Source organism: Lepidochelys olivacea (genome assembly GCF_965140295.1).
Source record: "Lepidochelys olivacea isolate rLepOli2 genome assembly, chromosome: 19".
Lineage (NCBI taxonomy): Eukaryota > Metazoa > Chordata > Testudines > Cheloniidae > Lepidochelys > Lepidochelys olivacea.
This window is the reverse complement of record NC_140429.1, coordinates 9,012,745-9,039,661: the sequence shown is the minus strand read 5'-3', so window position 1 is coordinate 9,039,661 and position 26,917 is coordinate 9,012,745. Positions and strand designations below refer to the sequence as shown.

The 26,917-nt window shown below is 42.8% G+C and overlaps 3 protein-coding genes across 4 annotated transcripts; 1 reads left to right on the top strand and 2 right to left on the bottom strand.

The window, feature by feature from the left end:
* Window positions 1–1,563: 1,563 nt before the first annotated feature.
* Window positions 1,564–9,380, bottom strand: TMEM50A (transmembrane protein 50A). Its single transcript, XM_084652196.1, has 7 exons — window positions 9,083–9,380; window positions 7,682–7,793; window positions 6,750–6,862; window positions 5,923–5,990; window positions 4,802–4,894; window positions 2,820–2,880; window positions 1,564–1,986 (listed from the first exon to the last, which is right to left on the bottom strand). The coding sequence occupies exons 2-7, from the start codon at window positions 7,772–7,774 to the stop codon at window positions 1,941–1,943; spliced, it is 474 nt and encodes a 157-aa protein (XP_084508322.1). The 5' UTR covers window positions 7,775–7,793; window positions 9,083–9,380; the 3' UTR covers window positions 1,564–1,940.
* A 228-nt stretch (window positions 9,381–9,608) lies between these two features.
* On the top strand, window positions 9,609–17,170 carry RSRP1 (arginine and serine rich protein 1). Its single transcript, XM_084652195.1, is given in 7 exon segments — window positions 9,609–9,927; window positions 11,029–11,090; window positions 12,758–13,381; window positions 13,760–13,914; window positions 15,149–15,232; window positions 15,824–15,861; window positions 15,863–17,170. Coding segments are annotated over 7 exon segments (1,155 nt in total). The 5' UTR covers window positions 9,609–9,838; the 3' UTR covers window positions 15,966–17,170.
* Window positions 17,171–19,240: 2,070 nt separating this feature from the next.
* On the bottom strand, window positions 19,241–23,976 carry SYF2 (SYF2 pre-mRNA splicing factor). Of its 2 annotated transcripts, none has more exons than XM_084609707.1 (7): window positions 23,873–23,976; window positions 23,416–23,526; window positions 22,293–22,418; window positions 21,717–21,834; window positions 21,483–21,573; window positions 21,026–21,124; window positions 19,241–19,792 (listed from the first exon to the last, which is right to left on the bottom strand). In XM_084609707.1, the coding sequence occupies exons 1-7, from the start codon at window positions 23,906–23,908 to the stop codon at window positions 19,627–19,629; spliced, it is 747 nt and encodes a 248-aa protein (XP_084465833.1). In that variant the 5' UTR covers window positions 23,909–23,976; the 3' UTR covers window positions 19,241–19,626. The 2 variants fall into 2 exon arrangements, with proteins under 2 accessions (XP_084465833.1, XP_084465834.1); XM_084609708.1 differs by lacking the exon at window positions 23,873–23,976 and adding an exon at window positions 23,755–23,850.
* Between the last annotated feature and the right edge of the window lie 2,941 nt (window positions 23,977–26,917).

Sequence of the window (26,917 nt, the reverse complement as noted above, 5' to 3'; positions counted from 1 at the left end):
CAAAGGAATACAAGAGGTGAGTCAGTTCACATACCTTGGCAGTATCATGCATATATCCAGAAGGAACGAAGACTCAAACTGGCAAGGCAGCATGTACGTTTACCAATTTAAACAAGATTTGGTCATCAAAAACTATGATTAAAGATCCAACAATGTGAATATTCAACTGAAATGTTATTTTCAACTTCACATATATATGTGAAAGCTAGAAAACCACCAGAGCTATAGGCAGATGTCTAAATGCCTTTGACTCAGGAAATACTAGGTATTAAATAGAATGAATTTATAACAAATGCTGAGATTCATCACAACGTTCAACAACCTGTTATCCCAGAATTATATAGAAAGAAAGATGGAAGTATCTGGTAGAGGTGGTAAAAATCAAGCCACAGCATTTGCCACTGCAGGCTTGCTTCTGGGCAGCTGGAGGAACATGTCATAGGACCAGCCACTAGAATCCTTTGATCAAACAATATTTAAAGGGAGAATTTATGCTACTTAACAGAAAAAACAAACCCCAAAAGTAGCTGAGGATAGCCAGGGATGGTGGAGCCTTAAACAACATATGAGGGCACCAGAAGGATTCAGAGACACCTCCACAACCTAAGGGGACCATAAAGCAAGAATTGGGTCAGATAATGGGTTCCCTGCTGCTTGACAAACCTCCCCCTGAAGGATGTGCTGGGGCTGTTTGAAGAGCTATTGTGTTTGAGAGTACTATTAGGCATTTTACTCTACTTCCTTGCATTGTAAATTGCATCATTTAATAGCGCTAGGTAAAATTTCAGGCAAATAGTTTATTTGCCAAAAAATGCAGTTTGTAGCCCTCAAACTATTTGTGAATTTGGCACAAGTTTGCCAAATAAATAGTTTTGGCCAAAAGAAAATTTGAGGAGGTGATAGCTGCCTCCCTTATAACTTGCCCAAGTATTAGGATACTAACCTGGAATGTCGGAGATGCAGGTTCATTTCCCCCTTAGGTGGAGCAGGGATTTGAACTAGTCTCCCACCTATAAGGAGAATGCCCTGGCCAAGCCCCTGGATAGCGATATCCTAGGGCAAGTCTCTCCTGTTGGAACTGTTACACTTTTTATAAATAAATAGGTCATAGGAACAGGGACTTAAACTTAGGTCTCTCCAGTCCGAGGTGCCTGTCCTAACCACCTGGATATGGAGTCACTCACTCTCTTCTTTCCCTATCCCAAAGACATTCTGATTTTTCAGAAATGACCTTGACCCCCACCCCGCCCCTGCAATTATTGGTCCAGCTCCTGTTTAACACGAGGACTTAAAAAGCAAGTATCAATATTAACTATAACAGCACAGAAGGTACTGCTGCTAGAATAATGTGCATCTCTATGAACTCTTAACAGCAATAACTATTTTTATTGTAAATTTTTGAACAGTCTCAGTACGACTAGTCCAGTATTTTCATATAAAAACAATGAGGCAGTATAATATACATTGTGAAAAAGTGCCACACAGGTTCTGAAATCCAGGATATGTTTATATTGTTCAGTATCAGATACAGGTATACCATATTGTAATAAATAAGTATTAAAATTGTTTAAGAGTACTTTTAATTGCAGTTTTAGACCTCAGATACAGTGCAGAACACTTGGTTAAATACACCCATTATTCCTCTATATTATTTATTTGTAAAACATACCACAGGAGTGTCTTTCATTGTTACGCTTTCCCTATGAGTTTTACATTTCAGTCAAATACAACAGAACACAAAATCCACATCTAAGAAGACTAAAAAAAAAGTTATTTTAAACAGAACAGAAAATGGAAATTTTATTGCCTCATGATTTTAGTTTTTATCCTCAGAAATAATTCAAGAGCTAGAATTTACAAAATTATTACAAAAAAACCCCCAAAACACAGGTGTGTGCAGTAAAAAAATCATAGAGCTTGACTCACTTCTGCAGACACATTCACTGCCACAAGTCTTCAGTTCGGCCAAATTTAAAGACCAGCCCTCTGTTTAAAAATAAAACAAAACAGGAAAAAACACATAAGCTTATTGCAAAGAATACAAGGGCCATCAACTTCAAAGGAAGCAGGCTCAGATTTCCCGGTTTTGGGAGATAAAATTTCAGATAAAAGACTTTTATAGTCAGTAAATTTTGATTCTGATCCTCCAAGCAGATCCATATGGGCAGATCCCTGACTTCACTGGAGGTTTGTCCAAATGTGTATCATTAAAAGATTTGAGGGTGGAGGTTGTCTTAGAAATAACAGTAACAGGGAATCATGAATAGATTAATTTTATATCTAATGTTCAATGTCAGCCATTAAAACTAACTAAATTTAGTTTAGAGCAGTGGTTTTCAAACTTTTTAGGCTGCATGCCCCTTTCCAAATAATGTAGTTTACTGAATACCTCCATGTGAGATAGGCGGCACATGAGGGATGGGGTGCATATGGGGTCACGTCACTCTCTCCTCCCCGCCCCCGATTTCTGCCCTCCATTTAGCAACAGCTTCTAGATTTTCAAACTGCGGGGTGCAGAGGAACTTTCAGGGGGGAGAGTGGCAGCAGGCTCAGAAAGGGAGTACCACCTCCACTCCCACTGCATGGGGATGGCATCAGCGCTCACCCCCCAAACGTTCCTGTGCGCCCCAGTTTGAAAACCTCGGATTCACACAACAGAACGGAAATGTATACCAATGTAGCTGCAGTTTTAATTGAAAGATTATAAATCGATTAGGTTGCTAAATAGAATGCATTGTCCACCATTACAGGATTGTTCTCACGTACCACAGTTTGAAAACCACTCGTTTAGAAGGATAAACAAAGGAAAACAGGCTTACCCAAAAAAGATAAATGCATTCTGGAAAAAAACAGCTATTCCTGGGTACACTAGTGGTTTTTCTGACAAAGGAAAAGAATTTCCATTACATTTTCAGAACTCTATTTTCTCAACAAAATCCTGTTTCTCTCGGATATTTCAGAAACACTCAACTCCAGTATCATGTTCACAAAGACTATCAGTTCAGTGCAGGAAAAGCATGTTTGGAGAGACTTGGATTAGGTTTTGTCAAATAACTTTAAAGAACTAGTGGAGTTTGATAGGAAAGCACTAATCAGAACTGAACACTAATACACACTAGATGATGCAAACTAACAGGAAAAGAAATCTACTTGGGGGAAAATTAATAAGGACTGCAAAATTATAATGCTGCAGTTAACATTGCAAATACCTGGCAAAATAGTTGAAAAAAACGGTGTAGAAAATATTGCATAACTTTAATAGCAGTAAGATGAACAGGATTCCATATCCAAGCCAACTGTGCACAGTGTGGTCTTTAGGGCATTGTTGTCATTGCAGTTTCATTTAGGCAGGTTTGCTATTATCTCATGACATTAGATGGAAGTTTGTCTCACTATATCCCTTTCTATCTTTGCTAACATGATGAACCTCCACCCACCATCTGTCAGTTGCATGCAACAGAAGAGAAAGCATAAGGTCCAACCCACTGGAAACTTCACACAAGATATACAATAGCCTTCTGTTCAGAAAAAACGTTTAGTTTACCAGCTCAGATGTACCTCACTTTCTACACCAAAACATGTATCACAAATGGAATGACCCCATGGGACTATCATCAACTGACTATATAACACCTTAAATGTATACAGTGGCATACAAAAATGGCACTGTGCTGAACAAATAACACTGTCCCTGCCTCAAGTACCTTAGAGGAATAAGTCAGTACAATATACAGAAATACACAACAGAACCAAAAGAGTTAGGTATAGTCTTATAGCTTAAGGCTGAGTTTTCAAACATGCTTAAGGAGGTTGATTAGCTAACTCCCCTGGGCTCCTTCAGAAATCCCAGCCTAAATGATTCATGGAGCAGATGGGTGACTAATACCAGAGAAGAGAATGTAAAGGTTCACTTTTAACAGAATATCACTCACCTGTTGTTACTCTATAACTGCTGTGATGCTGAAGTTTGGAATTACCCTCACCTCTGCTATTCCTGCCTGGAACTGGCTCATGGTTTTGTTTATATTTTATATAATGATCTTTTTCCATATAAGACCCAAATAGTATCATTTTCCAGTTCCCTCAGGTTTCTCCAGGCTTCTCTACATGAGAAGTTATATCAAGTAACGTGTAAATTTAGAACGACCATAGTTATACCGATATAACTTCATGTGTGGACACACCTATTCTGGCATAAGAGTGCCTTTTTCTAGTTTCATTTATGTCACTCTGGAAGTGGTTTAAGCTATACTGGAAAAAGCAAGTCTTACACCGAAATAAGAGAGTCCACACAGGGAGTTATACCAGCATGATACAACAGTATAACTTCCTTTGTAGACATACCCTCAGTCCTTAATGATGCCAACTGAAGGCTTAATAACACAGAAGACAGATTAACAGTAACATACACTTTAAAAAAAAAATTGGAACTGACTCTGAAAAGGTTATCTCCTAAAATATTACCACTGGGAAAAAGTTGAGCGAAAGAGAAATAGAGTTGCTGGAGGAAAAAGGAATTTAGAAAAGAGAAAAAACAGAACAGGATAAATACTGAAAGAAAAAATGGATGATAAGGAGGAGAACAGGAAAAGAGAAGCCAGAAAGAGGATAAAGTACAGATAGTATGGGATGGGGCCTGTTCCAATTAGTCTGATTAGGGCACCAAAAATATTTTAAAAATAGACCTTCTTGGAGCTGATCCAGAAAGAAGTCACTCACTCATTCATTCAATATCCATTTAAAACATTATTACAGTAAACCATCAAAACAGGATGATGATAAGATCTGTATTGTATCTTACCTTTAACAACATAGCCTCCAAAGAGGATCCACATGGAAGCAATCAGAGATCCAAAAGCCATCATAAAACCAATGAACAGCCAGATGCGGGCACCTTAAAAATACACATATATATATATATTATGTCACTTTCAATCTGCTCTTGTTTCAAAACAACACTTTATACAATATACCACATCTTTCAAGACTGGGACTAGTATTGTGTACAATATACATCTTAAATCCATATTAAAGGAGAGATTGCAGGCAACAATTTTATCTGCTCTCATGCATGAGATAGCATAAATTATTACCAATGACATTTCAAAGAGCTATTAACATTACCCATGAAGATCTCATCTCTAAACTAAACTCTAATAGCAAGATACTTCCACCAGTGTACAACCTGACCGAACAGGCTTTGTGACAGAGAGGTCCTAGTTACTCAGGATTGGCGATGTAATGATACTCTCCCTGCAGACTAGCAGTGGAATCACACTGAGGCCATATGAGTGCTGTGCTGCGCTCCCTTCCACAGGAAATATTTGGTCAGTGGTGTCAGGGCCTTGTGCTTATCCTCTACAATGGGTGAAATTCACTCACAATGTATATACAGAATGTTAGAAGAGCTATTTATGGCATCGAGAGTATTTCAATTTGGATGCCACGTAAACTTGCACTAAAGTCCTAGGTGGCAGGAGTCAGAGTTAGACAGTGACCATTTGGAAAAGAGAACAGCCAATTATTAACTTGTACACAAGAGCCAAAATAATTACTGTTTGGCTATAAATGATTATTGGATTGTATCAGCTGGCAGAAGAATGAAACCAAACACTATTACCATTCTTGCAAATTGTGTGGTAAAGATACAATTATGTGAGTGACAGGCAAAATCAGTTGTGGAAACCAAGAGGTCTGATTTAACAGGATCGTGTAAAAAGGCTAGTTGTTCTCACACATCTGAAAAAATAAGTTCACTGAAGTTTACACCTGGTAAAAATGCTTAGCAGTAGCAAAACAAGAAACGTACAAATGTCACACTTTTATATTCACATTATAAATTAAACTACATCAATGCATTGTACTGTAGGACAGACTATACAGCTATAGCTCTATTTATAATACCATTTATAACATTTTTACCTGTTTGCCCAAGACAGCCTTCACTGTAACTGTCACCACGGACTTGTCCATTGGACACTGCATTGATCCTGCATGAATAAAACAGAATCCAATTGACAAATACAGGTGAAACTATACAGGAAATTCACACTTCCGAGTAATTTCTTCTATTTTCATGTACAAAAATGGTGACATCTTATTACTCTATAAATATTTTCTCCAACTGTTGCTCTGAAAAGGAGGGATAGTTAATTTAGCAGCTCAAACTTGAAAAAAAAAAATTAAAGCATTTTTCAAAATATGACGAATAATTAAATCTACACAATTAAAAACAGCCATACAATTTAAAAAGAGGTCAACAGGGTCCCATGTGAATATAGGGGTCTTCCTATGTGTAAATTTATATCTGTGTAGTTCTCAATGCTGATTTGTGACCTAACTCTCTTGAAATGGCTATAAAATACCCCACTGTAGTCCGTAACAACCTCTCACCCTTCAACACAGCAGAAATAATGTTCATTTAACTGCTGAACATAGGCCTATGACTATAAAATAGGACTGTGGCAGTTTAGAATAAAAGTCTGCACTTAATTTTTTTTTTTTTTAACTTTCCTTTTGGGGCAGGAGGGATAGCTCAGTGGTTTGAGCATTGGCCTGCTAAACCCAGGGTTGTGAGTTCAATCCCTGAGGGGGCTATTTAGGGATCTGGGGAAAAAATTGGGCATTGGTCCTGCTTTGAGCAGGGGGTTGGACTAGATGACCTCTTGAGGTCCCTTCCAACCCTGATATTCTAGGATTCTAAGTTCTATAAAGTATGTTGGTTGTACTGGTAAAGAAATCACACCTACATTAGGAATGCAATAGTGGCTATAACTCCACAAGCATGGTATGAATGATTGAAGTCTTCCATCTGAGGATATTTAACAGCTGCATCTATGATAATCCACCAGCCTGTAAAAAACTATTTAAAATACAAAACTTAAAATACAGACATGATTAAGTGCAACATCATTACAATGTTGTCTAGCAAAAATTAACATTAGTACCCTATATGAAAACGATATGGGGCCAATTTAGTTTTCATTGAAGTCAGTGGGGATCGTCTTATTATACATGCAGCACTAAATTGGAAGAAACTGAAAAAAACTGAAGTAGCACATGCTTACAATTTCAATAGAAAGATCATTTTACAACAACCTCTTAAAAATGTGGAGTAGTCTGATATATCAGCTAGTCTATACTTTTAAAGAACGTCATTGTAATTCACTTAAATAAAGCCCTGCTATAAACTAGCTTTGTGGTGCACCAGAAGTTCCTTGCATGGGGTAGAATAAAGGATGAAGTGTGACATGGTAGTGACTGAAGACCAGGCAAATTGTGATATGGTATAAATGTGCTAAGTGATCAGCTTTCTACAGTAGGGCTTTCTACAGTACCGAGAACTACCGAAAAATTGTGTTTTATACTGTCTGATGGTGATATAAAATGGTCTTACATATGTAGATTAGACCAAACTGAATTTTAGCATTGATCCTCACAGGACTAACATTATTTGGTCCTGCAGACCATTTTCTTAAGTAAACGAATCCTCTTCAGGATAACTTACTTTGAAGACAACCACACAATAGCCAATATGAGCTGCCAGTGTGTAATAAATTCACAATGTGCCATAACAGGTTGTTCCTTTTGTGGCCCAAGCAGTGATTTTCAGTGCAGTACTGACTTGTTGCATACAGGCCAACAGCACATATAAAATATAAAAATGGTTAGTTATACACACCAGCACACCAGCAGCAACTGATGCAATTGTATTGCGCTTTTCTCCCCAGTCAACACACTCTGAGCATCTCATGGTCTCAAGAAATCCAGACATTTTTCAGCTCTCTGAAAAACTAGAAGATGAAGCAATTTTTATTCCCCCCCCCACAAAGAGCATCTTCTCATACTTCTATGAAACAAGTGCAAGGTGACATGGAGTTGCTATAAAGATTATGAAGATTGTTAAAAAAGCTAGAAATCATCAGCATGTCAAAAACTGTCTTCTCACTAACTACGGCAATGGACCTATGCACAGCTGAACAAGGCAGGAGACAAAACGCAACTCTTCACGGCAAAAGAGCAATTGCCCAAAATTGCTCTCTAGGGTCTTTCTGAGGGATAAGAATGAAACCACTATCAGGCAGACCAGTCTACTCCCTCAAGGGTTTGCAGTCAGGTTAACAAAACCTAACAATCAACAGTATCAGAGACAGCTGACAGCATGGATCCCTGGTCCTTATCCATTGACAGAAGATCATCTGTTAATACAAACATGCACTGATAGAAGACAGGGGATCTGACACACCCAGATAGCGAGGCATGGCTTGCCACACATTCTTAGATGCTGGATGGGAAGATCATCAGCAATTACTTTAGATTATCAGCGACAAGTGATGTTTTTCCGAGTGATGAGTGGGCTTCACCTTCCTTTGTTCACTGCCCAGGAAACACATGCCTCCCAAGCATGGGGCTGCAGCCTGGAGCTTTCTGCATCCTGTGGATGCCCGTCGCTTTAGGAACTGCGGCGGGACTGTGCGTAGACAGTGCTCTCACCATCCTTCTGCAGCTGTGGTAGGGCCTGCTGGCTCTCCTCTCCTTGCCTTGCCCAGCTGGGGAGAGGTGGCAGGGCCTCGGCCCACATGGCCACACAGCTCTGAGCCACAATGGCAATCCTCCCCCGCCTCCCCAAGTTAATGTAGAGAATCATGCCAGTGTCAGACAGCTGCCCCAGGCAGACCCGGGGTCCCTCAGCCTAGCTCCTGATGCAGCCAATGGATGACAGTACACGAGGCCAGGGCCTGGGGACATAATATCCCCCCCCCACCACCTTGGTGTGCCAACCATTAGCTGCACGGGGATGACCAATGGCCAGCGCCCCTCTGGTGGCCAATAGGATGAGAAGGCCAGTGACACACAACCCCCAGGGAGCCAATGGCCAGCAGCGTGGCCCCTGGGGCAGCCAATGGCTGCTAGCAATGGCCAGTGGCTTCTCCCCCCAAGCGGTCAATGGCCGGCAGCCAGTGGAGAGGAAGCAGCCTGTGGGCACCCCCCAATCAGCACCCTGGCTGCCCGCCCAGCCATGGCCCACAGCCCAGCCCCGGGGTCAAGGGTGTCTATGGGGCTGCCCGCGGGCCCCACTTACCCCAGCGCGCGGGCAGGAAGAAGGTGCAGCCGTTGGCTTAGTGGCGGGCCGCGCGCGCGCGCTCTTTCCTCCCTCGGCGGAGACCCGCCGCCGCCCCCCTCAACGCAGCGAACAAACAACCTGAGGCCTAGGGACCCGGATGGAGGAGAGCCTAGAAAGACGTCACGGATCGCCGTCTACCACATCGCGCATGCGCACCCGCCAGCCGTTCTCAGGCGTGTGACCATCACAAACTCAGCGGGAGGAGGAATGGGAACTACATATGCTGCACCGCCCTCCACCCAGCGCATGCGCTGTAAAAACTAGCAACGAGAAGGGAAGATGTTTCTTGCGCATGCGCCCCCAGGGCATGGTAGAAGGGTCGCGGGGGCCGCCCTTTCAATGCGCGGGCGTTTCTAGTTGGCGCATGCGCTTCAGGTTCTTCTGGCCTGGGTGGGGGAGAAAGGTCTCGTCCCGCCCGCGCGTGCACGCTACTCTCCAGGTTGCATAACCGGCTGGCGGCGGCTCTCGAACGTTCTCGGTGCGGCTTAGTCTGGTAGTTGCGGTTGGAGTGAGTGCGCGCGCGCGCGCGCGCTGCCTGGTCCCGAGCGGCTCGCTCGCGCTCTGTCCGAGTCGCGAGCGGATCGGGCTTGCGCTCCTGCCCCCCCCGCGAGGGGAAGCCGCGGCGCTAACAGCCGTTCGGGTGCCCAGCTCTCGCTGTGGGGGAGGCGGCTCGGTGGCTGCTGTGCCGGTCCGGCGACCTCTCTGCCCCCCGCTATGGCGGTGACCCATGGAACAGGGCTGTCCCCCCAGGCGCCGCCACAGGCCCAGGGTCCGTGTGCGGGAGACCCGGCCAACTGGAGACGGTGCGTTGCCGCGGGGGGAGGGGGCTCTAAGGGATTTTCATGCCGGGGTGTGGTGATGGGGGACGGCGGGTGTGGTGGTGGAAGGAGGGGTCAGCTCGCGCCGGAGGGGGGGGACGACGAGACGGGGGAAGGAGGGGTCGGCTCGCGCCGGGGGGGGCGACGAGACGGGGGAAGGAGGGATCGGCTCGCGCCGGGGGGGGGGCGCGCGCGCGCGACGAGACGGGGGAAGGAGGGATCGGCTCGCGCCGGGGGGGGGGCGCGCGCGCGCGACGAGACGGGGGAAGGAGGGGTCGGCTCGCGCCGGGGGGGGGGCGCGCGCGACGAGACGGGGGAAGGAGGGGTCGGCTCGCGCCGGGGGGGGGGGGCGCGCGCGACGAGACGGGGGAAGGAGGGGTCGGCTCGCGCCGGGGGGGGGCGCGCGCGACGAGACGGGGGAAGGAGGGGTCGGCTCGCGCCGGGGGGGGGCGCGCGCGACGAGACGGGGGAAGGAGGGGTCGGCTCGCGCCGGGGGGGGGGGCGCGCGCGACGAGACGGGGGAAGGAGGGGTCGGCTCGCGCCGGGGGGGGGGGCGCGCGCGACGAGACGGGGGAAGGAGGGGTCGGCTCGCGCCGGGGGGGGGGGCGCGCGCGACGAGACGGGGGAAGGAGGGGTCGGCTCGCGCCGGGGGGGGGGGCGCGCGCGCGACGAGACGGGGGAAGGAGGGGTCGGCTCGCGCCGGGGGGGGGGGCGCGCGCGACGAGACGGGGGAAGGAGGGGTCGGCTCGCGCCGGGGGGGGGGGCGCGCGACGAGACGGGGGAAGGAGGGGTCGGCTCGCGCCGGGGGGGGGGCGCGCGACGAGACGGGGGAAGGAGGGGTCGGCTCGCGCGGGGGGGGGGGGGGCGACGAGACGGGGGAAGGAGGGGTCGGCTCGCGCGGGGGGGGGGGGGCGACGAGACGGGGGAAGGAGGGGTCGGCTCGCGCCGGGGGGGGGGGGGGGGCGACGAGACGGGGGAAGGAGGGGTCGGCTCGCGCCGGGGGGGGGGCGGAGGCGACGGGGGCGGCTCGCGCCGGGGGGGGGCGGCGATTGTTCGTGTGTTGGCTGACGCTCGCGTCTCTTGCAGGAGCCCCCAGGTGGTGTCCCACGGGAGCCAGGAGCAGCAGGGGCGTCCCGCGGCCCCCAACGGTAAGTGCCTATGGACCTCGTCTTCAGGAAATCCTCTCCTTTCATCTCGCAGTTAGGTAGGCTTGTTTCCGGGTCCCTAATGCCTTTGTTCTCTGCGCCCCAGCGTCCGACAGTGACTGTGCCCAGTTTGGGACAGCGCTGGTACCTTGCTCCCTGCCAATGGATGCACCCAAGTCCGGCAGTGGAGTAGGTCAGCTTTCCTGGCCGGTGGACTGAGCCTGTGTTTTGTACAACACTGAAGATTTGTTGGTACTTGGAGATATGCCGTTCTCTGTAGACAGCACAGTGAGCTTAGCTGTCATTGCTCGGCTTCCTGTTTTAGGTGTGCGCTGTTTTGGAACTTGTGAGCTTGGCATTTATTTAAAGATAAGGTGGGATATGCCAACTGAATTTTTCATCTGTATATTAATAGTAAAGGAAATAAATGTAATTGACATTAAAGGTTTCATGCTTATCAGTAGTGTGTCTGAGAAAGTCTGAAGATTTGTTGGATAACTTTATGTATTCAGTGAACACTAAATGCAAATGCCAGGCTTGAATGGAGTTCCTTTAATCAGAAGACGGTGGCACAGTCACAGCAAAGCCAAGAGGGGATGTGAAAGGTGGAGATAGAGAAGTATTTATTCCCTAGAATGCAGTACCATTTTAATAACTCTAGAGATGAATAGAGACTGGGAGTGGATGGGTCATTACACAAAGTAAAACTATTTACCCATGTTTATCCCCCCCCCCCCCCCCGAAGTTCTTGTCAACTGCTGGAAATAGCCCACCTTGATTACCACTACAAAAAGTCCGTCGTCTCCCTCCCCCCCGCCGCTGGTATTAACTCATCTTAAGTGATCACCTCTCCTTACAGTGTGTATGATAACACCCATTGTTTCACATTCTCTGTGTATATAAATCTCCCCACTGTATTTTTCACTAAATGCATCCAATGAAGTGAGCTGTCGCTCACGAAAGCTTATGCTCAAATAAATGTGTTAGTCTCTAAGGTGCCACAAGTACTCCTTTTCTTTTTGCGGATACATGCTAACACGGCTGCTACTCTGAAACCTGTAGAACTAAAATGGCTGCTGGTATATAATGGCAGCCATCTTAGCCATTCATATTTAGTATTTTAAAATTACAAATACTATAAAATTTCTGGTATTTGCATACAAATTGATCTGTTCACGGGCATTACATTCATGGCAGTACAATTCACTGTAGTCAACTTTCTTTGAGGAAATGGCTATTTTGCAACAGAAATGCTTTTCTTTAGTTTAAAATGGTCCCCTGTAAACTGAAAATAGTTTGTTGGAACATCTGCACAAGTCATACTATGAAAATCTGCACTTCATTAACCTTAATGCCATGTAATTGTCTGCATGAGCAAATATATCTGCATATTAGCAGTGTGCTTTTGAGAGAGACTTTGGCCGCATTCTGAAACTATTAATTTATGAGAAGTATGTGTGATAAAGCTAGGAAGAAATTAACTAAAGGGAGAAAGCTGAAGCAGTAGATTAAACTGTCTAGGGCAGAAGGTAAAACTGCAAAATAGCTCTTGAACTTTTCACTTGTAGTTATTCTTAGTTTTGTGAATATAGTGGACACAAGTTTCAAGTTGGCCTTGGTTTGTGTTAGCAAAGAATAAATCTTAAATCAGTTTTTTTTTTTCTGAACAGGAACCGAGACTGGATGTTCTAGAACATCAGTCAAAACAGATACAATCTCCAAAGGCACTCTCACAGAAAAACGGCAGGCAAACAAAAAGACAGAGGATATGACAAATTACATGGATGATTTAACTCTAAGCTCACCAAAAGAGAGAGATTCTCGCTCAAAGTCCAAAACTAGTCAGGGCAGATCATCTTTAAAATCATCTAGCAGATCATCTTGTAGTTCACAATCTAGTTCAAGCACTTCAGCTTCCTCAAGGAGTTGGAGCAGGTCTCGAAGCAGATCAATATCACGAGCTAGTAGAAATGTTTCCAGAAGGTGTAGAAGATACTCAAGATCGTATTCCAGAAGTCGATCAAGATCACGCAGCCTTCAATACAGAGGAAGGTACCATCCTAGAACCTACAGGAGATGCTACCGTTCTCCTCCAAGGTATAGATCACGCAGCAGGTCCTGGTCTCATGGAAGACCATATTATAGAAGAGCTTTTTCAAGAAGCAGATCACGATCAAGAGGACGAAGATACTATGGATTTGGGAGAACCATATATCCTGAGGCTTACAGAAGTTGGAGAAGCAGATCACGAACAAGATCTCGAAGCGGAACACCTCTGCGCTTAAGTGAAAAAGGTATTTGCATTCTGTGAGTAGCAGCATATCTGCTTTGGAACATGGGTGGGAAGGAATAGAACTCAAGACTGACTTATTTGTAGACTTTTCCTATTGCTAGATTTATAGAGAATTTTAAAACTTGGGGGTGTAGTTCTGTCCTAAACTTCAACTGAAATCTGATTTGGATTGCTTATCCCTGTTTTATGTTCATTTTGGAATTGCCAATTTTATAAACTACAATTTAAAGTGGGTGGTATCTCCATAAATTTAAACTAGTTTGGGAACATAGTTTTTCCAAGGTATACTCACTTTGCACTGGACTCAGGGTTTATATTTTTGGGTTAGTCAGTACGCCATGATTACCCATACAGAAGATGTTTCTTCTTTTTTATGTAGAGAAGAGGGAACTCTTAGAAATTGCAAAGGCTAATGCTGCAAAAGCCCTGGGAACAGATAACATAGTCTTGCCAGCTAGCTTGAGAGTCTACAGCCTATCCAAAGAGACAAATGGTGGAAAATGCGGAAGTGAAGATTCTGCTGAGTCCACTGAGGTAATTATGAACGGGAGTAATCTTGATTTTTAAAGGTAAACTTTTTTCAGAACTACACTACTGATGCATGAAAAGCTGTGCTAGCCTTAATTTCTCATTGCGAAGTATCTTTAAATTTTTGTATACTAATTTTATTATGAAACAAAACATCCAAGTTTTTAAACTTATCAAAATGCCAAAAACCTTTCTCGATCTGCTAAAGCTGGAAGAATACCTTGGAATCTTAGTTGGTTGCTCTCCTGATTTGCCTACAGACTTTCCACTAGTCGTATGTTAGGAAGGAGAGAGAATTTCCAAGCCTAGTAGGGAAGTGCCAGTTACATTGGCTGATGTGTGTTTTGCCCGAAAACAATTAGGCTCTTATTTGCCATAGCCTATTTAATAGGCTTTTGTAAAGATTAAACTCTGCTTGATAACCGTCATATAGTCTTTTCATATGCATCAAATTGTTCCCAGAAATTCCATGCCCGGACCCCAAATGCATTTTACATGCTGTATTTCTGTCTTATAGAAATCATGAATATGGTCTCCAGACATTGATGAAGAAAATCTGGTGGTAATTAAGGAACTTGTGGGCTCTAGCTTCTGTGAATTAGGGGAGGGAAAAGAGAGAACTTAATCAGGTTATCAAATTCGTTTTGCACTAGAAAGCTGTTTAATGTTTGTTACATCTGGTCAGATGCACACCTACAATAGTAACTACATAGCAATAGCTTATACCAAACTTGTATTTCAAAATTAAAGAAAGTAAACTTAGTAAGGGTTTCTTGGACAACTAAATAAATGGCACAGGTGTCCCTTTCATAATGTATGTAATATATTCCAGATGTTGAGAGATTACAGAAGAAGAGGCCTGCATCATTTGCAGATAAGTTTATTGTCCTTCTCCAAAGCTCTGCAGGGTGGATATGCAGAGTTTATATACAACTGGCTGTAACGTTCCATTTCACTTTATGAAGTCCATGCTTACAATAAATTCCCTAGTTAAAGCTAAAACATGGGCATGGATATAAGGTTGTACATTGGGAAATGTTTAGTATTTCTGTCAATATAATTGTCAATTTGAGTTTTCAACACTGATCTGTATGTGCATTCTATACTTTACAGTTTAAAGCCACTATTGATCTAAATAGTTGAGGCAAAACTTACACTAGAATATTCACATACTCAAGTGAGTTTCCTTAATTCACATGGAATGTGAGAACCTGTTTAAACTGTGCGCCTTCTCCTGTAGCAATCCAGAAGACTAACAGAAGACTTAACCAAAAGTGGAACTGAGGGATCTCCTGCAGTGAAAGGCTTATCTTTCAGCCCTAATGTAAGTGTACATTTCTAAGATAGGAAATATTGATTTCCAACTTATTCTTCCACATTTGTAGTATATTCTACCTAACCTTGGAATTAAATTGGGTTCAATTTACTGCCCTCTTTAATAGTCCTCCATGTATAATATAGTTAGTTAATTCAAGAGAAATGTGCAGTGTAGGGATATATAGTCACTGAGTTTAGGCTCTCTGGAGGCAAGAGCACTTAAAAGTAAGCAATAGATTTGGGAGCTGTAGTGTTGTGGATCTTCCAATGTGTACGGCTGGTCACTCAGGTAATCAGAAGTTAATGAAAAGCAAGTTTGGCTTTAAATCTGGATTATGTAGCAAGCATCATTCTCATCTTCATAAATACAAAGTTGTGCTATGGCAATTTAAAATTAAAAATGCAAGCTTTCAGTGAAGCTTTTTATTTCTAATTTCTTTACCTGTGTGTACTGATTCCAGTGTTCCTGAATTCATTCTAAAAAATCTGGCTTTCATAAACTACAGATAGTGTCTTCTTGTTTTTTTTAAAGCTGTAGGTAAAAATTGTGGACACTTCTCATATTTCATTCTTTAAAAAAAGTAAATTCTTTTTCCAGGACACAATGGCAAAGCCAATACTCCAGAAACCAGCAAGTCTCTGTTAAAGAGACAGCAGTATCCTTGGGGAAAAGAAGATACAAAGAGAAATCCTTATGGGCAATTGGCTCCTATGAAGGAGGAAAACAGCTTATTTTTTAACTTTTCACTTAAAAGTGCACCCTTCCGAGCACGCTAGCACCTTTCACTTACTGTGCTGTGAACTATTGGCATTATGCATTACTTACTTCAGTGAGGTCTGAAATCCTCTTATCAGGTTGAGTATTTTTGTAAATAAGTATTTAAAGATGTTAATTCTGACCTGTTAGATTTCTTTTCCAGATATGAAAATACAGCACAATGGCCCAGAAACTACAAGTGGGAATCTTAGGTATATATTTGTAAATGCTTTTGTGTGTCACTATAATGGAGTAGAAATTACAGGTGGGTAACTTTTTCTCAGTGTTACTTTAGCAGCCACTGGTCTGAACATTTGTAATGCATTGATTTGTTTAAAACCTGTTTTGTACTTGTTTCAAATAGTTGAACTATGGTAGCAAGTTCTTTAAGGCCCTATGTAATAATTCAGTTGAACTGTGAAGTTGTCCTCTTGGCTTCTAGTCTGAGCCTGTAGGTGTAAATTGGCACATTTAGCTGTAAGTGAATGATGAAGTACTAAAGAACAAATATGAAACAATCAGATGCTAACAATAGACTTCAGATGTTGGAGCAACTTGATTTCAAGTTGAAAATGTTAAATGCTTATCCTAATCTGAGTGATTCTCTGAAATAGGCTTTCTTAAACCTCTGTGCAGATGTTTGCAGTATGATTGTATGATTGCCATGCAGGAATCCTTGCTCAATTATGGCTCAGTCATGCATGCTAATCTTAAGGAAACAGAGTTCTACTATATGTTGCTTTCTATTTGGTCTTCTTAAATTCTGACACTTAAATTAAGCGCAGTTCTTCTTGTTGGTGATGTATTTAAAACAGGCCTTGAACTAAATCACCACCACTAAAATCTAAAATGGTAATCATAAAACTTGCTCAGATCCCCTGGACTTCAAAGCAGTGAGGATAGTTAAGAAGTTTACGTTATCCTAATTTGTTTCCAGTCCTGGTCCTATACCAGTGATCTACACATGCCAGCTTGACACTTGAAACATTGATGTATAAAGTGTACAGTAACTTCACGTTATGCCCCTCAGCAGTTCTCAATTTCCACTGCTTGAAGATAAGTGTGTGATTAAGTAATACATTTCTTAGAGCTTATGGGTATTTCATAACTGGGATTGTTTTGGTGGGGGAGACTTACTAAACTGGAATTCATGTAAATGGTTTGCACAATAAAACTTGTACTGAATAACTTTGGTGTAGAATTTTTTTTTTTTTTTTACAGTTTAACATGTACTCTTTCCCTACCCTAATAGTAGCTGTTGCTTTATCTAGGCAGTGCAAACAAGCGGTCGTCTGTTGCTTTTCCCTTGGCTGACCAATGCTTAGGCTATGGAAAGACTAGTGTTCTACAAGGAGAAATATCCCACTGCTGTTGTCTTGGTTGGGGGAAGAAATATCTTGGAACAAAACAATATGCCTTCACTCACATTCTACAATGAGTAGCCAGAAGAAAGAATACTTAACTTCTACATACGGTGTAGGAGGAGCAGCTCTAGTGTACCTCCCACCTGTGGAAGCCACAGAAATAAAAGCAATTCATAATGTAGAACAATGGCAAAATCAGTCATTGCTTTAAAGTATTACAACTTAATACAGGCTGTAATATTTTCTAGGTTAGACTAGGTGATGATTCCTTTTGGCCTCCAGTCTGGCTTTTTAAAACAAGTGAAGTAGTAAGGTGAATGGCAAAAAGCAGGTTCACTTGGTGTTCAGCTTACCTACTGCTCTGAAGGCAAAACTAGTAATTCATTTAATAATAATAAAAAAAGCATGTTTAGGCCACACTGTAGCACTAGCTAAAGGGGTGTGAGTAGTAGTGCTCCCTAAAGTGCTGCACTGTAACCATGTCTGTATTGTTTGCACAGGGGCAACTTTTAAAGTTCACATCTTTAGTGTCCACAGGGGGATTTCAGCATGGTACTGGTGAGCAGTGTTCTTCATACAGCTGTTAAGCCACACTCTAGTGCTCACTAAAGTGCTGAACTGTAATTCCCCCTGTGAGCACTCAAGATGTGAACTTAAAGGGACCTTTAAATTCATACCGCCATTGTTTGTGCAGGGTGATTTAGTGCAGCAGTTTGGGGAACACTGCTAGTCACACCCCTTAGACCAGGGGTAGTCTATTTTTTGTCAAGGTCCAAACACGAGAGAAACAAAAAAATCCACCAATAAGTAAACCTTTTAGAGTCCAATCAAAAGCAACTGGCTGTCTGAACTTGGCTCATGGCCATGCTGCAGCATGGTGTAGATGTACCCAGGGCCTGCTCTCGCTGCCAAAAGAAGCGATGAGACCTCAAGAGCAACACTTAAACAGAGGCTCCTGGTGTCTAGGTGTACATTCTGTCACCATCAAGTTTTAAGGGTTCTTCCTTCTCAGGTGGAAACTTACTGGTCAGCAGCTTTTGACAACCACTCTAGAATAGTGAAAAGAAACAAAGGGTGGAAAAAAGGGCTGTCAGGGTGGGCTGATTGTTATAAACATGCTACTATACAGCAGCAGTAGAGCAATGATGCAGCTTGTGGAAACAAAGTCCAGTTCCACAACAGTGAGTGTAAATCAGCAGTATCTCAGTTTAGACCACCTGAGACAGGCCTGAACTAACAGTTAAACCTGCAGCATGGTTGAAACAAAAGTATTACTGTACAATTGCTTTCATACAATACAAACTTAAAAATGAATTTTCTGTCTGAAACAGCCACTATGTCAAGTAGCATAGATTTCCAATATCTTGTTGCAGAGCACACACGGTCTTATGTCCAGAGCCACCCTCCCCTCCCATCATCAAACCCTTTCCAAGGGGAAAAAGACAAGTTCTGCTTCTGTTGAGCCAACAAGTCAAAAGAAACAGCCACCTCCCCCATGAGGATGTTAAGTCTTGCTGCTTTGGCAGTCTGCAGAGCTGGTATAGGTTTAGGCCTAGCTGAAGAGCTTTTTTATATACACAGCACCTGCTCATTTTAATCCTAGCATGGTAGGGGAGAAGATACAAGTCTAATGAGCTTAAGGGAGGCAGTATTTTTGCCCTTATGCAACATAGGAAAACTGGGAACATCTCAATTTTAATTGCATAAAAGACTAGCAAAATCCAAGGTTACATATTTGCTACACACTAAGGATATCTCAATCTGATTTTTACTCTCTCCTGCCCTCTCCCCCCCCCCCAAAAAAAAAAAAAAAAGAGAAACTATGGGTTAAGTTTGACCTTGAAGGATCCTACACATTAGCATGGAAGAAACACCAAACATGTCAGGCATGGAGTTCCGTTTAGTTCATTTTTTTTAATGGTCACAACCACTTACAAAATCAATCAAAACAAAAACTGCATTTCTGTAACTGCAGGGTATGATCTGAGTAACAACCCCTTTGAGGTTTGCTAAATTGACACAAACCAGCCACCTTTGGAAGGGCAAGCTATGTACAGCTATGATAGCTACTATCATTCAAACATTTATGCAATACCCACTATTGGATTTTAAAAAAAAGTCTCTTCCCCAAGTTGTCATTTTAATATTAAAAGTCTCTGGCAAAGTTTATATTTGCACAATTAGCATGTTGATACAGTTTTTAGGCCTTTCTGCAAAATATGCCAAGCTTATACTGAACAATTTCTTTGTAGAACTGTGCCTCTCTTGGGATGTGAAAGTTTAGACAGCTGTTCCTCTCTCCAAGTTCTGTTTAATTTCTGCTGTATATTTCCCATAGAACCTTTCCGCCTTCTTATTGAATTTGGCATTTCTCTCATTAATGTAATCAATATCCGCATCATCATTATAAGCACGTCGCCGACTGTATTTTTCACGTTTTTCAATTCTATAAGAGAATTACATTAACATTTTCAGACCCCTGATGTATAAACAACTTTTAGTTCTTAGAATGAATACACTCCTATATCTACAGTAAAAGTCATCGCTATTAAAACTAAGTGGAAATTACATACACCGCTGGATGTATTTCCTCTGTGAAAATGATTGGTATTTGTATTACTTGCCTGTTTTGCTCCCACTGGAAACTGCCAGTTAATAGCAGAAAGGGGGTTAGATGTTGCTTACGCCTGTAAATGTAATTTTTCCCCTTTGGGTCCTAATCCTGCAGGATGCTGAACACCCTCAACTCCTATTGTTGATGGCATTAAAGCACCTAACAGAATTGGGCCATGAATATCCTATCCTTGAATTTTTACACTTGGAAGGCTATATACCCACACAAAATGTGAAATCAAAGCATAAGTACTCAGAAAAAAATTAAGGCTTAAATTGTAGTTCTTAAAGTGAAATGAAGAGGAGAGTGCCTACACTTTAGTCAATCTCACAAGAAAATGAATAATTAAGTGAACACAAATTTTTCCTATTTTAGAGGGTATCTTCAGATGAATTTTAGGTACTTGGTCAGAGAATATTAAAGTTGCTGTAGTTTTAAAGGAAATAAGTGGGGATACTGCTTTTTTCTATGCTTAAGAGATGACAGGAGAAGAAAAGTTGATGGGGAATAGCACTATTTTTTGTTCCCATTAGGATGAGAAAACACATTTTCATTACATTTTATTAGAATCTGATGTCCAGTGACCATGCCCATTATATTCATCATGAACAGTTAAAGCAAGACTACTAATTATGATTTAACAAATGTACGTTAGGATAAATATACCAAGGCATTCCACTATCTTTTTAGTCTTCTAACATGATTGTTGGACATCACCAATATTTTCTAAATCGCTACGGACTGGTGCCAGGATTTTGCTTCAAAATACTTTCTGATGTGCCTAATGAAAATCAACATGTAAAATAAAATAGGCATGGAAGAATGTGTTGCTGCACAATAGATGCCTAATACATACAGAATAGCATAAAAATCCTGGAGAGAGAGACTAGTGTACAGATTCATAAATAGGGCAGGCTATACTGACTGTATATTTAAATACACATCTTTATGTAGAAGTTACCAGACACCACAAGTTATGCTCACACGACAGCAAACAAAATAGTAAAAGCACCACGTGTTATGAATGCAATGGTTTGAGATAATTAGGACCATTTTATTACTTACTGTTTTTCAAGATCTGTAACCATTCTATCAACCCCTTCTTTACATGGTACATGAGTTCCATGAAGAAGACTGTTTGCTGTTGGATACAATTCTTCTCCGCTGAATGAGAAAGAGGTAAACAGTAGAAAAACAAACTTTGATTTGTCAAATTACTGATTTTCTGTACGTAACAACTGTTTTATCAAAATAGAACTGGGACATGATAGAGAACATGAACTAGCATATTACAAGTTACACATCTACAGCATCACCCAGGATATGACTGTTATGGGACCTTGACAGAAGATCATTTGTATTGCAATGCACATAAAAGAACAGATAAGATGAAATATGTTTGAATTACATGAATTGAAAAGAATTTTCAGCCATTTTAGACACTAGTTCATCAAAACAATTCATATTTACAGGTAATGTCATTAAAAAAAAGAACGTGGGTCTGCCAAAAAGAGAAACTTACTTTTCTTCTCTTAGCTTTTCATATTTTTCCATGTCAGGTTTGATCTGCTTAGTTAACCTCTGATACTGGCGCAACTGAGCAGCTGCATAATCTTTAGAATAAAATGGACTGCAATTAACAGAAGACCTTTTCTGTGTGGCTCAAGTTTTAGTGAAAACATATGAAAGAAAAAGATTAAAAATTTGTATCCCGCTACCCAAGCCCTGAAAAAATAAATAAAATTAAATTGTTTACCTGAAAATCCTAGATCCGGATTTTTTCTCTTCTTTTTCCTTTCCCATCTTTCTGCATCCTCAGCACTGATTTCTAACAACTTCACCCGGTCATAATCTTCTCCTTTAGCAGCACATTCCTATATAAATACAAGCAATTCTTAAGATTTTAAAACATAACAAAAAAGCAGCAGACAATTAAACAAGTTTAGTAGATTACAGATATTTTTCTAATTTTATTTACACTGTAAATTTGATATTAGACAATCTCACCAAGGATCCCAGTCTGATGCTTGATGATTTAAAAAAGTTTTTATATACACCTATATCAATATCAGTAGCTCTCAAAAGCCCTGATTTCGGATCAGAGTCCTATTGTGGTAGGCACTGTACACACATCCAAGAAGAGTCAGTCCCTACCCAGAGGTACTAAACTCCGGATCCTGCAGAGATTTATGCTCATGCTTAACGTAATGCACTACTTGTAGTTGTACTGAAGTCAATGCGACTATTCACAGCACATAGTGTTAAAATCTTTGCAGGATAGTGTCCTAAAATGGAAGGTTATGATTGCAATCAACGTTTACACGTGTTATACCTTCTTCTTTTCCTCAACTTTCAGTTCCCATTCCAGTCGAGCCTTTTTTGCCTCCCAGTTTGCCGGCAACTTAAGTCTTTTATCTTCTTCCACAACTTCCTGGTGATTTAGCTTGCGAGCTTCATTCTAGGAAGAAAAGTTTGTCACTGAACTCACAGAAAATGGCAATATACAATCATAAAAGTTAGAAAGCAGAAGAAGCCTATTAAATAATTGAGTCCACCCACTTGCAGCAGCAGGTTCTCATATTCCCCTGCCCCCCACAAAAGCATCAGTTATTAAAAACAGATTAATTTTTTTAAATAAAGTTAATGTTTAAAATCAAATTTACACAAGTTAAGAGGGAAGGTACTGTACATCTGGGGTCAGGCTTGGGTTATGGGGCATTGCAAGTATCAGTTACAAGGTATTTAAAAAGAAAAGAAGTACTTATGGCACCTTAGAGACTAACAAATTTATTTGAGCCTAAGCTTTCGTGAGCTACAGCTCACTTCATCAGATGCATCCGCTGAAGTGAGCTGTAGCTCACGAAAGTTTATGCTCAAATAAATTTGTTAGTCTCTAAGGTGCCACAAGTACTCCTTTTCTTTTTGCGAATACAGACTAACACGGCTGCTACTCTGAAACAAGATATTTAAAGATATTTAAATTAACGCAGTTACTTTAGAGGAGTTTGACATTACTTTCATCCCCCCCACATGAATTTTGTGTAACAGAGAGTGACAAGATAAGTGTCCCATTGACCTTCTTGGCACACAGAAAAGGAACGTTCAGAACATTTTGTAAAACTGTTTTAGGTTCTCCGATAAAAGCATTTTTGTCTAACCCTGAGAAAAACCTTATTGTCTCCCCCAGTATATGATTTTCCAGGTGAGAATTCAGAGGAATTAAATATTAGAATTTATTTTTGTTTGTGGAATTTTGCATGGTGATGATTAGGATCCCACCCCCAGTTTTAATTTAGAACTTTAAGGACCTGTTACAGTTTTGGTTTTAAAGGTACCTTCAGATAATTGCTGCAAAAAGAAGCCTGTGGCTCAGTTACCCCAAACTGCAAACAAAACCCGGCTATGAGCACGACTGGTCTACCGTCATGGCCGTTTGGCAGCCCAGGCTGTATTACCCTTTTCATATGGAGCTCTCTGAACTTCCTCAACCTCTCCTCCCTCTTCTGGGCAGCCAGCTCCTCAGCTGCAGTGGGCGCCGATTCTTCGTCGGAGCTGGCAGAAGAGGCCTAGAACGTCAAACGCGAATTATTTGATTTTATTTTAAAAAGGGAGGTTTGACTGCATGGCTGGAGCGCACAATGTTTTGAACCAAGGTATTAGAGAGACACTTCCACCGTCTCCCTCCACACCCCCCCCCCCACAACCATGACCTCCAACCTACCCCCCTACTCTATCCCATACCTACCCCACCCCTCACCATCCCACTCATTCCCCCGATACAGCCCCTGACCTACAGCAGCCTCCATCCCCAGCGATATCCGCCCTCTCCAGGCGCGACGCCTCCCCTCTGCCCCCCCCCGCCAGCGGCCTTCTCGATCCCTCGCCCTTAGGAAGCGCTGTCCGGCCCCTCACCCCTCCGCGCGGGGCTGCAGCCCCCTCCGCCGCCATCCGCTCTGCGTAGCCAATACAAGCGGCCAGTCCCTGCTTGACTTCCGGCTTTCTCAAGTCGCATCCGGCCCACGGAGGAAGTGACGTTGATGCCCCGGCCTGCGTGAGACTCTAGAGCCCCCTGTCCTCGGTCAGAGCGCCCTCTGCAGCCAGGAGGAAGCAGGGGCAGGGGCTAGAAGGGCAGGTCCTGAAGCTGGGGATGGGGTGGGAAGGGGGGACAACACACAGAGAAGAAGAGGGGGCAGAGCAGGAAAGAGCCTAGGGACAGGGGGGCCGGGGAGAATCCCTCCCATTGCGTTCATAGTGGCTGGAAGAGCCGTCCCCTGTTGGAGGGGGTGACCCTGGAACTCCCAGACCAACCAGGGAGAGCCCCCCACAGGTATGGGGGAAACCCACGGCCATCCAATCCCATGGCGCCCTGCACTGCCCTTTCAAGCTGGGCGCACCTCAACGGCGGCCATCAGAACCGCAGGCCACGCTTGGAAGTTTGGGCCTGGGAGACTTGTCCAAGGCCGCACAGCAAGTGAATGGGAGAGTCAGGGTCAGAACGTGGCAATTCCTGCTTCAGCCCATTAGAGATGGAGTCTTGCTCGCAGTGGGCAGCTGATTGCGCCTAGACACGTCACACCTGTGGTCCTGCTTCCCTCTTTGGGAGCAGTGACTTTTGCATCTCATCAGTGGGTTTCTTCTTGCGGCCAGGTCCCTGTAGGAGATGGCAAATGGGATGTAGGGCTGCACATACCTATCATACAGCCTGCTTTGAATATGCAAGACAAGCACAGTTGGGTAACACTTTACAAACAAACAAGATGACCAGCCTTCTCTTCTGTGCAAGCTTTATCCAGGACAAATGACTTGAAACAACCTAAGTGACCTAATGAAAAAGTACTATTAGAATAGAATTGAATTCCACTTTGAACCATAAAAATGTCATTTCCAATAGTACCAGGAAAGCATCCATCTTTATAACTGCCTGCCTGATATTTTGAAGAGACTTTAAGTCCTGTAGCTTTTAAGGCTATCCATCTGCAAGCTTCCCCTTGACAGTACTCTACCAGGTATTAGTGACTAATTGATGTATTACAACTATTGACTTGCCCCCAGGGGACAGCTGAGCAAACTGGTTGCATGGGATGAATTCTCTGCACATCTCTGGAAACTTATGGATTTAGAGAAGGAGAATCAAGAGCCAGTTTATGGAAATGACATGTTTATTCAGGTTGATGAACATACAGATGTGCGTAATATTATGGAGAAACCAGTGGTGTTGGTTTTCCAACTTAAGGATTTTGCTGGAGACTGAAATCGATTATTAAACATTTTTTTCCATGTGAATTTTAATGCTCCTAATGGTGCTGGCTGAAAGTCTTGGAGAATGCTTACCCAGGGAACAGATACAGCAATAATGCAAGTTTTCCCTGTCCTGCCTTTGTGCCTTATCCTAACTATAGAAGTATCACATCTAAAGGTAAGAGCTTCGTTCAGTCTTCACAGCACATTCACTCACTGGCCTTTCCCCTAAGAGTGCTAACAAGGGCACTAATCAATGCCAGTAGCAGAGGTGGATTTTGTGGCATAGACACTTGTCTGCCTGAGACTAGGCTGAAGCTCATCAACTCATTAGACCCACAAAATAGCCACCACATAGTACCTACTTTTGTACCAGCAGCCTCCAGATGAAAGCATCTGTATCTCATTACAAATACTGCCTGACCCATCCAGTCTGTAAACATAAGAAACAGTTGATATAGTTACTTTGGCTTGTTCAGCTTGCAACTCCTCTAAAATATAAACATCCTTAAAAAACATAGGGCCAGATCCTCAACTGGTGGAGATCAAGGTAGCTTCATTCATTTATAGCAGCTGAGACTCTGGCCCATAAATGCAAGACACTTTATGATACGTAGTCAATAACTTAGAGAACTGTGCAAGTTTATAGAAAACAGAGAATAACCAGCACAAAGTTAGAGAGGAGAGAATGGTAGCCTAGATATGACAGTGATCAGCACAGTGATAAGAACCTAGACAGATAAATGGCCCATGTGAAAAACTATAATATTCATAGTAATTGTTCCAGATTCTTATAGTTGCTATAACAATACTTAGTTCTTACAACAGTACTGTGAACTGTAGTGCTTATTTGCAATCTGTAGATTAGCTTTATCAGGGAGGGGAGAAATGGAACCTAAAGGCAACGTACAGGGTGAAGGAGGGAGAAGATGGGGCATGGCAGTAGAAAGATGACAAAGCTGGGTCCTGGAAAGCAAAGAGAAATCCTTCAATTTCCCACTGGTTTCAACAGAATTATATTACTATTTAACAGCTGTTTTAGGTCCCTGTAGTGGTGCTTAGGGGAAAGAGCCACTTTCCAAGTCCCTAGTGGGGGAAAATGACAAAAACTCCCAACAGCTTTTAATACTGTTTTTTATACAATGGCCTGACCTCCGCTATTCTAGAAGTGTTTGCTTTTTGTTAGTCTCCAAGTGCTGGCAATATTTTAACTCTGAAAATACAGCCCCAAAGAGATGTATTAACTCCTCTAAGGAAAGGTTCTGCCCCAAAGAAACCTATACAAAAAGCTTTTCAAAATCAGATGGCTTGTGCAAACAGCTCCACCTTCCTAAGGACTAGCAGCAACCCGGTGCTGTATCAGCAGGATCCATGCCCATGATATGCTCAGCAGACAATCGCATGGGCTTCAAACCAGCGGAACCAGTTAATACCTAGCTACTCTTTATCTTTAGATAAGCATTCATGGTCAGCAGCCAAGGCAACCCCTTAACAGGCCAGCATGCCAACTCCAGCACCTGCAAACAGCAATCCAATAAATCAGCATGTGCTGTCCAGCATACTAAAGAGTCACCAGTCAATGAGTGCATGCAGCTCACAAAGAACTCTACAAAAGCCCAACATGTACAGCCCAGCGTTCAGGAGTAACCCTACAAAAACAAACGAGTATTACCCAACCAAAGGAGGGAAATGCTCAGCAGAGAAATAAGTTTCTGTTTA